Source organism: Coregonus clupeaformis, chromosome 6, assembly GCF_020615455.1.
Source record: "Coregonus clupeaformis isolate EN_2021a chromosome 6, ASM2061545v1, whole genome shotgun sequence".
Classification (NCBI taxonomy): domain Eukaryota; kingdom Metazoa; phylum Chordata; class Actinopteri; order Salmoniformes; family Salmonidae; genus Coregonus; species Coregonus clupeaformis.
In genome coordinates, this window is record NC_059197.1 from 5,379,765 (window position 1) to 5,393,192 (window position 13,428).

At 42.9% G+C, this 13,428-nt stretch overlaps 1 protein-coding gene across 1 annotated transcript; it reads right to left on the reverse strand.

Annotated features, from left to right (window-relative positions):
- Positions 1-4,809: 4,809 nt before the first annotated feature.
- On the reverse strand, positions 4,810-13,024 carry LOC121565135 (rhodopsin kinase grk7a-like). The gene is made up of 4 exons (XM_041876000.2): positions 12,431-13,024; positions 10,145-10,582; positions 5,749-6,026; positions 4,810-5,552 (listed from the first exon to the last, which is right to left on the reverse strand). The coding sequence occupies exons 1-4, from the start codon at positions 13,022-13,024 to the stop codon at positions 5,216-5,218; spliced, it is 1,647 nt and encodes a 548-aa protein (XP_041731934.1). The 3' UTR covers positions 4,810-5,215.
- Between the last annotated feature and the right edge of the window lie 404 nt (positions 13,025-13,428).

A 13,428-nucleotide genomic window follows, 5' to 3' on the forward strand; every position in this document is an offset into this window, starting at 1 on the left:
CCATCAAATTTCCTGAATGGACTGGGATTTAAATAGATCTGTGTATTTCCACTGTGAGGCTGTCTGGGTCATGGGTATACAGTGTTAGGTTAAGTGAAGCATAGACAGGTGAGGGGACAGGATCTGAGTGCACACGCATACACACACACACACACACACACACACACGTGCACACACATTTTGAAGGTAAGTGAGATGAGGGGACATGATCTGAGTGCACACACTGCGATGGCCTTGGATTCAGTCCAGACCGCCTGCTGTGCCAACCATCAGTCACATTACTATCGCAACAAAGAATGCACTAAAGCACCACATAATTAGATTACAACTGGATACACTCTTAGAGACACGTCGAACCTGACGACTTATGTTACTGTGTGTTATGGTTATGGGAGACAGATCCAACAGGGAGGATTCTTACCTGCATCCAAGACACTATTACTATCTCTCATGCACACACACACACACACACACACACACACACACACACACACACACACACACACACACACTTAACCGCCAAAGAATGCTCTGCTAGTAACCCCAGAGGCAGCATGTTGCCTTTAAGTATATTAACACATGCACCATCATTTCTCAGCATATATGTCGTAAAATGTTTCCTCAATACCGTCTCTCTATCATTATATATCCTCTCTCACTCTTTTGATGTGTTGTTCCTCTGCCACCCTACAGTCTGGAGTGAAGACACTGCAGTAAGCGGAACACTGCAGTCCACTCAGATTTCAGGATGCAATAACTTTTGATGAGCTCCAACCAACCCGTTTCCTTGGGATTTGGTGTTTGACGGAGAGGTCTCTATTGTAAGTGACAGGTGATGGTGGCAGAGGGAGGATGTAATTTGGGACCGTGGTAGAGAGAGGATGCAGTGTGTGTGTACGTCTTTTTGTGTGTCTCCCAGGCCTGCTACTCCTATCTCCTCTCCACCCTGGCAGGGGGCTCTGGGGTCTGGCTCCATGGATACACCACACTGGGCCTCGGAGAGGAAGCACGTCAAACACAGACACCGTGTTTCTGTTGGACGGCATGGAGGAATTCACTTATTTGTGGAAATGTGAAAAATTCAAGCAATGAAGCTGGAGAAATTGAACATACACCAAAAGCTAAACAGTTCCCCTGTGGTAAAGTAAACTGCCTGGAGTGGCGTGTCAGACAGGGAGCCATGACCAGCCCTCCTCCTCATCCTCCCACACGCTTGGCCTGGGCTCTCCTTTGCTCTCCCTCTGGACAGACAATAGGCTCTATGTCTACTGTTTAGCCATTTCTCACCTATACTACATGCTCATGTGCATATTATACACACACACGCATGTGCGCACACACGGGGCAAACACAGACACACATACACTGATTCCTCAGGAGGAAAAGGGGGTCATATCACACACGTGATAACACCCTGGAGATGCCAGGGTGGAAGTGTGCTGCAGCCCCTTGAAGTTAATCCTGAGCATAAACATGTAACAAACACACATCCCAAATTACACCCTGTCCCACTTTGATCTCTAATACCCACTGCCACAACAAAGGTAACAAGTGTGTGTGTGTCTCTCTCTCTGTGTGTGTGTGTGTGTGTATAGGACAGGAGTGTGTGCATGTGGGGGCTGAGGTTGCAGCCGGGCCGTGTTGGAAGGCCACAGTTGCACTCCTTGCTCCAAAAGGCCCTGGGACTAAACATTGGCTGAAGGTCGTAGCCGCCTGGAAAAAACATGTTCCACGAGACCTGACGACGGGTTGATGTTGTCAACAAGTCGTCCACAGATGACTCCCTCATCTGCCATTACGTGTGATGAGGCTCCGGTTGTGTCTTGGGTTTCCATCTAAACCCCTTCTAATCCCACGACAGACACCCGCCAACAGAACATCTCAGTCCTGTTAGGTCGCCTCTCTCAGGACTTAGCACCGCACATGTTTATGTCCCACACATTAAAAACCTGTTCACAAATGTGTCTGTGTTTTGCCAAACTGTAAGACTTACACGCCAGAGTTTGGGTTTCAATCCATTAGTAAAGGATATTTATCAGATTAAAAATGGAGCCCTGGCAGTAATATGTTATGAAAACATAAACTGCTTGACATCTGATCTGAGTGTTGAATGGGGGAAGATAGATGCAATTAGCATGGGTAGATGATATCTGTATTGTGAGTATTGAGGCGGGTGGAGATGAATTCGACTACGGCAAAAGACTGTGACATTAAGCGTAATGGCTCTCAAATCAAGTGGGAGAAATTCAGGAAGAGAAATAGGGTACTTGAGGTTAAATTTAAACTGATTTTATACAGATTATACAGGGATATAAAAAACATTCACAAAGATAAATATATAAAAAGCATTCATTATTTCATTGATTTTCAAGAATTTCCTATTGCATATAACACCTTTCCATTCAGCATACACATACCACAAGCATCCCCAATCCCTTAAAAAAAGAAATAGAGATTTACACTGTAAAAATTACAAATCAAAATCACAAATAAAATGTCAAATCAAGCTCAACGTAACAAAGACACAAGCACAAAACAGGACCAGCTTTTGATTTAACATTCTTGTGAGATCCATTCAACTCATACACAAACACTACAATAAACTGTCCATACAGACCAAAATCCTCTATGATAATCTCAGTCTCTTAATTAAATTAACATACTTAATTAGTAAGGTGCATTATGGTGCGCACACATTCTTAAAGGCCCAGTGCAGTCAAAATTATGTATTTTTCTGTGTTTTGTATCATATTGTACAACAGCTGATGAAACTAACACAATTTGATCAGTGTTATTTCCTGATAGTTGCTTGTTGAAAATACAATCTACACAGGACCTAATCAGCAGGTTTGCATGGGCGGGAGTTTTGGCTTGCCTGGTGATATCACCAGGCGATAAATTAATTAATAGACCAATAACAAAGAGAGTTCCAAACCTCTCTGCCAATGACAGATAATTTTCTGTTTTCCCCTCCCCACTCAGACCACTCCCAGACAGTCATAGCAACATTCTTGCTTCAGAAATAGTTATTTGCTAAAATGCTATTTTTGTCAATTTTAATGGAATACTATTACAGTAAGGTACATAACTGTTACCCAGAAATAATTAGATATTGATATAAAAACGTCTGCATTGGGCCTTTAAATTGAACTAATGGGTGAAAATAAGTTAGCATTTACATTGTTATAGTGTACTTGAAATAAACCCTACATAATACTATTACAAATAGCTTATAAGACTGAACACAATGAGATCCATTTTACATGTATTTATACATTTGTTAAATTGTGGTTTGGAAGTTTGTTGGTCATTGGGATATACTTGTGAAGGAGTGAGAGTTAATGCTCTCTAAGGCTTTAACAGTTAAAGCTTTGCAATCCAATAAAACCACATCTCACTCAAAAATGAACAGGTGATCTTGCCATATGCATTTAAAAAAGGCAAGATGTTACACACAGGTCAATATAGAGAAGACGGTTTTGTGAATATCCACATATGCGAAAGTATTCACCCCTCTTCGCATTTTTCCTATTTTGTTGCCTTACAACCTGGAATTAAAATGAATTTTTGGGGGGGTTGTATCATTTGATTTACACAACATGCCTACCACTTTTTTTTGTGAAACAACCAAGAAATAACACAAAAAGACTTGAGCGTGTCCCCCCCTCAAAGTCAATACTTTGTAGAGCCACCTTTTGCGGCAATTACAGCTGCAAGTCTCTTGGGGTATGTCTCTATAAGCTTGGCACATCTAGCCAATGGGAATTTTGCCCATTCTTCAAGGCCCAGTCTCAAATCTCTGGAAGACTGAAACAGGTTTCCCTCAAGAATTTCCCTGTATTTAGCGCCATCCATCATTCCTTCAATTCTGACCAGTTTCCCAGTCCCTGACGATGTTCTCGGGGTGATGAGAGGTGTTGGGTTTCCGTAAGACATAGCGTTTTCCTTGATGGCCAAAAAGCTCAATTTTAGTCTCATCTGACCAGAGTACCTTCTTCCATATGTTTGGGGAGTCTCCCACATGCCTTTTGGCAAACACCAAACGTGTTTGCTTATTTTTTTCTTTAAGCAATGGCTTTTTTCTGGCCACTCTTCCGTAAAGCCCAGCTCTGTGGACTGTACGGGTTAAAGTGGTCCTATGGACAGATACTCCAATCTCCGCTGTGGAGCTTTGCAGCTCCTTCAAGGTTATCTTTGATCTCTTTGTTGTCTCTCTGATTAATGCCCTCCTTGCCTGGTCCGTGAGTTTTGGTGGGCGGCCCTCTCTTGGCAGGTTTGTTGTGGTGCCATATTCTTTCCATTTTTTAATAATGGATTTAATGCTGCTCCGTGGGATGTTCAAAGTTTCGGATATTCTTTTATAACCCAACCCTGATCTGTACTTCTCCACAACTTTGTCCCTGACCTGTTTGGAGAGCTCCTTGGTCTTCATGGTGCCTCTTGCTTGGTGGTGCCCCTTGCTTAGTGGTGTTGCAGACTCTGGGGCCTTTCAGAACAGGTGTATATATACTGAGATCATGTGTCAGATCATGTGACACTTAGATTGGACACAGGTGGACTTTATTTAACTAATTATGTGACTTCTGAAGGTAATTGGTTGCAACAGATCATATTTAGGGGCTTCATAGCAAAGGGGGTGAATACATATGCACTCACCACTTTTCCGTTAGTTATGTTTTTCATTTCACTTCACCAATTTGAACTATTTTGTGTATGTCCATTACATGAAATCCAAATAAAAATCAATTTAAATCACAGGTTGTAATGCAACAAAATAGGAAAAACGCCAAGGTGGGATGAATACTTTTGCAAGGCACTGTAGATATCTGGGGACACCTTGTGGTAGAAGCCTGCTACTGCAACTGTGCCAGTGCCTGTAAAGCACAGTCCCCATTCTGGCTCTAGTCTAGCTCTTTCCTGTTGATTCTACCACAGACACTGACCCTGCCCAATGATATAGACAAAATTACCTATATCACCTTATCGACTCCTGATATCATCGTAAGTGCTGTGGTTTATCATGATCATTACAATGTAGGAGAGCAGGAAATATCATATCCACAAAAAAGGTGTGAAGTGGTGGAAATATGTTCCTTGACCTGGCCCTGGATTTTACTACCACTTCACACCTTTTTTGTGGATATGTTTATCGTTACAGTGTTCTTAATGAGATAGCTTTGAAAATTACAAAGTCCTATCTATAGTATAGGGGCTTTTATAAAAGCGTGCAGGATTTAGATTTCTTCTCCTCGTCGTCCAATCCAGCGGCCGATTCTTTCCTGTTTGGGTCGTTCAGCTCGTCAAAAAGTCCACTGTCAATCATTTCCTGTTGCCAGGCAATGGGCACCGCCCCCGTGTTGAATTCCTTGAAGAATTTGTCATCTTTGTCGTCAAACACGATGCCCTTGATCTCTGAGAAGTCTTTGATGTCCCCCGTGTCTTTGGCGTAGACCACGTTGGGCTTGGGAACCCAGGGTGGGTCGATCAGCCCTGCCTCCAGTCGAGGGAAGTTAATGCCCTTGAACCACTCATGCTTCCTTGGGTCCTCGTTCCTGGATGACAGAGAAACACACTGAAGTCAGAGAAATATACATTCCCCCCAAAACCACCTGACCTGATACCTAGAGCCAGGTGTTTTTCCTGAACATGTGACCTGACCAGAAAAACCTCTAGAGGGCCCTAGAGTTGTTCCTGGTCCAGCCATGTACTCAGGAATCTCTCCGGGCTGAAACTGTGGTCAGCTCTTACTTGGTCCTGCATCCCAGACGCTCATCAATCTTCTTCTTGAGGAAGAGGTCGATGATGGCCTTGGTGCCCTCGTCAAAGTTCTTGTGCTCGTACTTGCATTCATCCTCGAGGGTGCGCCGTGCCACCTCCTCCTTCTGCACCTTCTCCTTATAGTCCTTGAAGGGCAGGCGAGCTGCCACCATCTCGTAGATACTGCAGCCCAGTGCCCACCAGTCCACTGACATCCGGTAAGGCTCTTTCTTCAGGATCTCTGGGGCCATGTAGCCACTTGTGCCAGCCTGAGGAGAGGGAGGAGGGGAGGAGGAGAGGAGGAGAGGACAGAGGTGTGATGACAGAGAAGGAAACAGAGAAAGAGAAGTGAGGGGTTAGGCCTAGTTCTAGGGTTCCATACCATAGCAACAAAATGTTCAGTGTTATATCAACTGTGGACTAGAGCACAATACTTGACTTAGTTGAGCTATTCAGTGGCAAATTGGTTGTGGCATAGCACAACTTTTGATTGATTGATTAATTGATTCCACCCTTACATATGCCAATCTACCCTTATGCTCACCATGCCCCTTATCAGGGACCGTATATCCCTGAATTCTACCAAAGCTCTTTCGTTACATCAGCACCACATGCTTGCACCAGGTTTCCCCTGCACTAGCCTCAGTGAGCCCTCTATCCTGGCCATGTCCTGACCTGAGCCCCCCTGAGGCTGCACCACTCTCCATTGAGTGGATACCTAATGGGACTGAGCCTTTCCTCGCAGACAGATCCCAGCCACCTCTGAGTAATGCTAAGATTAGTGGGCTGGGGGCTAACGCACTGAGCCCCTGGTCAAGGCCAATCCCCAATGGGACAAGCCTGTTTTAGGCCCCAATGTCTCACTGAACAGTGAGTGAGTGACTGCAGGTTAACGAGAGTGAAGTATATTGTAGTTCACGGACCAGTTCCAATTAAAATATAGGCTAACCCTTTTATTGGCTCCTCAGATATTTGAATGTCATTGCATTAATCAGGAGTCGACTGTATATGAGTGTGGATAGAAGTGTCCCTCCTATGGCTCAATAGGGAGCCTGGATCGTAGAGGGTGACAGAGAGGTCAATGTCATGGACAGTAACTAACGTGGAACAGGTCACATCCCACTGAGCACACCACGTCATTTCAAAGTGGATAATTGGGGAATATTTGGTTGAGACGTTGATCAATGAGATTACAACCTATACTCACCCACTCAAAAAGAGGCAAAAGTTAGTTGAATTTCCATGATTACATAAGAATAAATGTATAGTTACAGAGACCTCAAAACGTGGTCATGGATGTGTTATTCATTTTAAGGTTGAACGTTACATTAACTTGGTAGAAAGCCTTAACTTTAGGCTATTTACTGGATTACAAAAGTAATAATGAATTGTGTTTGGTTGACAAATGCAACCAAATATCAACATTTAAAGGATAGTTCCTGCTTGGATAGTTCCATCTGAGGCACTGGCTTAATCCACTTCTCTAACTTTTATTTTTGGTTGAGTTGGAAACGTGAATTCAACATATCATTTGTTAACTTGACGACAAGTTAATAAGCTATTTGTTGTATTTTAGAGATTTATCTTCTTATTGGAAAGTTTAATTCCAGTTTGTCTACAAATTAATAATTGATATGTTGGATTCACGTCTCCATCTCAACCAACAACCAAAGTTAAAGAATAGGACTAAATCAAATCAAACTTCAAATGCACTTTAAATCATTTGATTAGATTTAGTCCTATTCTTTAAGTTAGATTTCTGTTTGAGAATCCAACATGTCAACTATTAATTTGTAGCCAAACTGGAATTACAGCCAGACTAAGTCAGTGGCAAAGATGGAACTATCCAAACAGAAGATACATCTCTTCAAATGTTGATATTTGGTTGCGTTGACAACAAAACACAATTCAATATCACTAAATATCATACAATTTGAAATCAACCAGAGCCTGAAACCCTAGGCCTATTGTGTTATCTATTTTTAGTTTAATTCTGAGTTTAATTGAAACAATGGCTGTTGATGACTTTGCAAATGCTATATAGGCTTAAATAGCATAATTGATGATATATGAGTAATAAAGTATGGCCACATTTCATTTGCTCTGTTAAACCTATACCCTTTGGAATGACTTCAACAGCAACAGTGAATCTATCTAGTTTTTAAGTGGAGATCTCTTAACAGTCATTCCCAAGATAGCACATTGGTAATAGTCAGTGAGAAATATCATAGCTGGGCTTGGTTAAAACCCTGGATGGGAGACCAAAGGGTAGCTGTATATACAGTGGGGAGAACAAGTATTTGATACACTGCCGATTTTGCAGGTTTTCCTACTTACAAAGCATGTAGAGGTCTGTCATTTTTACCATAGGTACACTTCAACTGTGAGAGACGGAATCTAAAATCCAGAAAATCACATTGTATGATTTGTAAGTAATTAATTTGCATTTTATTGCATGACATAAGTATTTGATACATCAGAAAAGCAGAACTTAATATTTGGTACAGAAACCTTTGTTTGCAATTACAGAGATCATATGTTTCCTGTAGGTCTTGACCAGGTTTGCACACACTGCAGCAGGGATTTTGGCCCACTCCTACATACAGACCTTCTCCAGATCCTTCAGGTTTCGGGGCTGTCGCTGGGCAATACGGACTTTCAGCTCCCTCCAAAGATGTTCTATTGGGTTCAGGTCTGGAGACTGGCTAGGCCACTCCAGGACCTTGAGATGCTTCTTACGGAGCCACTCCTTAGTTGCCCTGGCTGTGTGTTTCGGGTCGTTGTCATGCTGGAAGACCCAGCCACGACTCATCTTCAATGCTCTTACTGAGGGAAGGAGGTTGTTGGCCAAGATCTCGCGATACATGGCCCCATCCATCCTCCCCTCAATACGATGCAGTCGTCCTGTCCCCTTTGCAGAAAAGCATCCCCAAAGAATGATGTTTCCACCTCCATGCTTCACGGTTGGGATGGTGTTCTTGGGGTTGTACTCATCCTTCTTCTTCCTCCAAACACGACGAGTGGAGTTTAGACCAAAAAGCTCTATTTTTGTCTCATCAGACCACATGACCTTCTCCCATTCCTCCTCTGGATCATCCAGATGGTCATTGGCAAACTTCAGACGGGCCTGGACATGCGCTGGCTTGAGCAGGGGGACCTTGCGTGCGCTGCAGGATTTTAATCCATGACGGCGTAGTGTGTTACTAATGGTTTTCTTTGAGACTGTGGTCCCAGCTCTCTTCAGGTCATTGACCAGGTCCTGCTGTGTAGTTCTGGGCTGATCCCTCACCTTCCTGATGATCATTGATGCCCCATGAGGTGAGATCTTGCATGGAGCCCCAGACCGAGGGTGATTGACCGTCATCTTGAACTTCTTCCATTTTCTAATAATTGCGCCAACAGTTGTTGGCTTCTCACCAAGCTGCTTGCCTATTGTCCTGTAGCCCATCCCAGCCTTGTGCAGGTCTACCATTTTATCCCTGATGTCCTTACACAGCTCTCTGGTCTTGGGCATTGTGGAGAGGTTGGAGACTGTTTGATTGAGTGTGTGGACAGGTGTCTTTTATACAGGTAACGAGTTCAAACAGGTGCAGTTAATACAGGTAATGAGTGGAGAACAGGAGGGCTTCTTAAAGAAAAACTAACAAGTCTGTGAGAGCCGAAATTCTTACTGGTTGGTAGGTGATCAAATACTTATGTCATGCAATAAAATGCAAAATAATTACTTAAAAATCATACAATGTGAATTTCTGGATTTTTGTTTTAGATTCCGTCTCTCACAGTTGAAGTGTACCTATGGTAAAAATGACAGACCTCTACATGCTTTGTAAGTAGGAAAACCTGCAAAATCGGCAGTGTATCAAATACTTGTTCTCCCCACTGTAGATCAATTCTCCAGGAGGTGCTGCCCAGCCTATTGTTTTTTCTTCTTCTGATAGTGGATATAACATTGAAGATCTGACGTTGTCTTAAAGGTATAAATTCAACATATTTGATACATGGTTTGTCTATGTTGAAATTTGGTTAACTTGATGACATAATCCCGTGGTTGAAATTTCACCCTCAAAACAACAGTTTACATTGATTAGTTTTTTCAAATCCATTGTATTTTCCACGTAGATTCCACATCAAAATAGGTTGACAAATTATGTTGAAACAACGTTGATTCAACAGGTTTGTGCCCAGTGGGATGGTAATGATGTAAAACCCTTGTATTATGGATAGATCCCTATCCATAGATATATCCTTATCCATAATACCATGTAATCTCACATGAAATACCATGTAATCTCACCCTAACTCTAAAAACAACTCAATCACTGTTGTTAACGTATAGTCATTAAACAACAAGGACGAGGAGTTAATCTCAGCCTATCAGAGCCCTTACCTTTTGATTGATGGTCTTTTCGCTAGGCAGCTCCACGGCCAACCCCAGATCCGAGAGTCGACATTGGCCGAAGCTGTCCAGTAGCACGTTCTCTGGCTTCATGTCTCTGTACGCTATATCCATGGCGTGCAGGTGGAGGATTCCTGTGGTGACCTGTGCAATGTAGTAATTGATGCGGTCTATTTCGAGGCCTTTTTCGCCAATGTTGTAGATGTGGTACCTGAGGTCGCCGCCATTCATCAGGGTCATGACGAGGCACAGGTGGGTCTTGGTGTCGTAGGCATAGGACAGGTTGACCAGGAACAGGCTGTTGACCTTCTCCAGGATCTGCTTCTCCAGTAGCGCCATGCCTTCACCATTCTTCTGCTTCAGACGCTTCTTGCACAGCTTTTTGCAGGCGTACATCTGGCCTGAGTTCTTCACCTGCACAGCACACACCTATGCAGAGAGAGGGACTGAAACTAATATGTCTGATAAATGTATGATAAGATCCCCCAGCTAGCACGTAACCCAGGTAGGACAAAACATTCTGAGAACCACATGTTTCTTAGAGCTTGGTGAGAGCGTGATTGTCCTATGGTTATTTAGCATACAACCTTCCCACAACTTTCTGGGAATGGTGCAGGATAGTTGCTTGGCTTTGGAACATTCTCAGCACATTTAATGGTTGACTTTGGGCACGACAAATGGTCCAACTCCACCCTTTCTAAATGTTTAAACAGAAATGGGGTGTGCCATCGATGGTTTGTCGATGTGTCATTCTGGTCATGCACGCCGTGACCGACATAGCTAGTTCGTTAGCTAAGCAAGCCACTTTAGCTAGCCAGGAACTCCTCCAGTATGTGTTGATGTCATTTCACAGGATTTGTTTTTGGACGGAAGTTTTAGAGATTGGTAAGAAATTGCATTTCTGTAGCCAAATATCTTATACATCCATTTTGTTTTTAAGCTTTAAATGACTTGGTAGGATGGTGCATTGATCAGTTTTACAGTTTAAAGACGTTATTATTGCGTTTTTGCCCAAAGTCGAACTTTAAGGAACTTGACCAAAAATATATTTCATTACTTTACCAGAATGTTTCCTAAAAGTTCAAACATGGTTACATTTCATTAAAATGTTGGTAATGTTTTAGGAACATTCTCCAACTGGTTTGACATTGGGAATGTTCTCAAATAGTTCAGAGAACGTTAAGAAACAACGTTCTCCAGTGTGAATTTTAGTACTTCAACATAATTTTTCCTACAGGTTTCCTCATGGTTCTATTTAAAGTAATGTTCTCACATTGTTCTGAGAACGTTAAGAAACAATGATCCTCTGTTGGAATTTCAGTAATACAGCATAACGTTTCCTACAGGTTTCCTCATGGTTCTATTTAAAGTCATGTTCTCAAACTTTTCATAAAAACCACAAGGAAATGTTAGTAATGTTCAGAGAACATTCTAAGAATGTTATTTAAAAACATATAAGTTCCATTCTCAGTATCAACAAAACTCTATCCTCTATCTTGTTATGTGTGTTTAGGTGTGTTGCCCGTGCCCACTAATTGGCCACACCTGATCTTAATGAGTGCCTGTTTCATTTGAAATGGGGTATCTTTGAATAGGCTTAAATTGACAGCTTTGTATGAGTAAAAAAAACATGGCATGCTAGCTCCATCCTGGTGGCACAGTGGACTAATTCCATGGACAGAGAACAAAAGAATCTCACTGACGCCGTGCCACAATAAAAAAAAACACCTAAGCAAAGGCATTTCCATGTGTCCCATCTGTGCTTGGAGTTCAAAACAGTTAACCCAAAATAAGCTAATAGTGTTATTAAATGTCTTATTGAAAGATGTTCTCAGAACATTAATAAAACCTCCCAGGAAAACTTTCAGGGAACCATAGTAAAACATTCTCAGAAACTCCCTGCAACCTACAAATGTACGTTCCCAGAAGAGGTGAAATTTTTCATTCCGTTCTCAGAACATTTGAAAAAAACATTCAGTTTTACCGGTCAGAAAACGTATGGCTTCGTTGGAAACCAAAAACGTAACATTCCCACAACTTTCAAGGAACCAAATGTGTTAGCTGGGCAGTATGTAGTTAGATGAGGTACAAACAATTATCCCTTTTAGTGACTTCTTTATCATCCCTTATCATTTGTACCATCCCCATTCTCACTGTAACTGTTGCGTACCCTTAGAAACAGTGCTAAAACAGTGTTCAAGTTTACATTTTAGAACTGTAATATTTCACTACTTTTGTCAGTTAGGCAGCTGCACTTTAAACTTTGTGTGGACTTACCTCTCCAAAGCCTCCCTTTCCCAGGGTCCTGAACTCATGGAAATACTTATCAGTGATTTTCTGTTTCTCGTACTCTTTCCACTGCAGGAATTTGTCAAAGTTAGGGCTGGTCTGGTACTCTGTGAAGGGCTTTTCCTTCAGGTACTCCCGTGTGGCATCCTTAACATTGCCCATCATCACGTCTTCAAAATCCTTGTCCGACACCGCCTTGCACTTGTCCGCTACCTCTCCTGTCAGGTAAGACAGGAAGCTCTTGGAGTCAGCCTTGCAGAACTTGTTGATGATGTTCGTCCTCGCCTTATCTTTGCCAGCGCCTTCCGCCAAATCCCAGTCGATTAGCTCGTCCAGGAACTCTGCAGCCGCCACATACTGTGGGTTGGACTCCAGGAGGAACTGCCGGAAGAACTTCTTCCCTATGGGCTGCCTCTCGCAGAGCATCTCAAATTCTTTCCCCACCGCGGCGCGGATGGACACGCACTGTTCTGGCTTGGGCAGGGACAGGCTGCACCGCCTCTTCCTCATCTCCTTTTCATCGCCCCCCTTAAGGTAGGCCGTGTTCGCCACCAGATTATCCAATCCCCCCATGTCACACATGTTGGCTGTTGCTGTGTTGGGTTGTCCCTACTACACGGTGTGGCTGAACAGGGAGCGAAGGCTGCTGATTAAGGTGCTGTAAGGCGATGCTAAGACTATGTTCTTTCCCTGTAGTGTGTCCAATTCTCTCCAAGTCCCTGGTGTGACTGAGCAGCTCCGACACCTGCGCCACACCAGAAGACATTCTCTGACTCAATCACGTAATGTCTCATCTAGAATTAAAAAGCACATGAGGGATTTTCTCTTAAGTAACAGTTAAGTGTCTGTGTGCTCATTCATGGGCGCTGCTCACGGAAAGGAACTAATGTGGTTTCTTACTTAAGAAGCTTTGGTCTGTCTATATTTAGCGAGCTACCAATTTAGATGGGGACAATGCCAGCATAACTGTAGTGAGGTGCTGACCT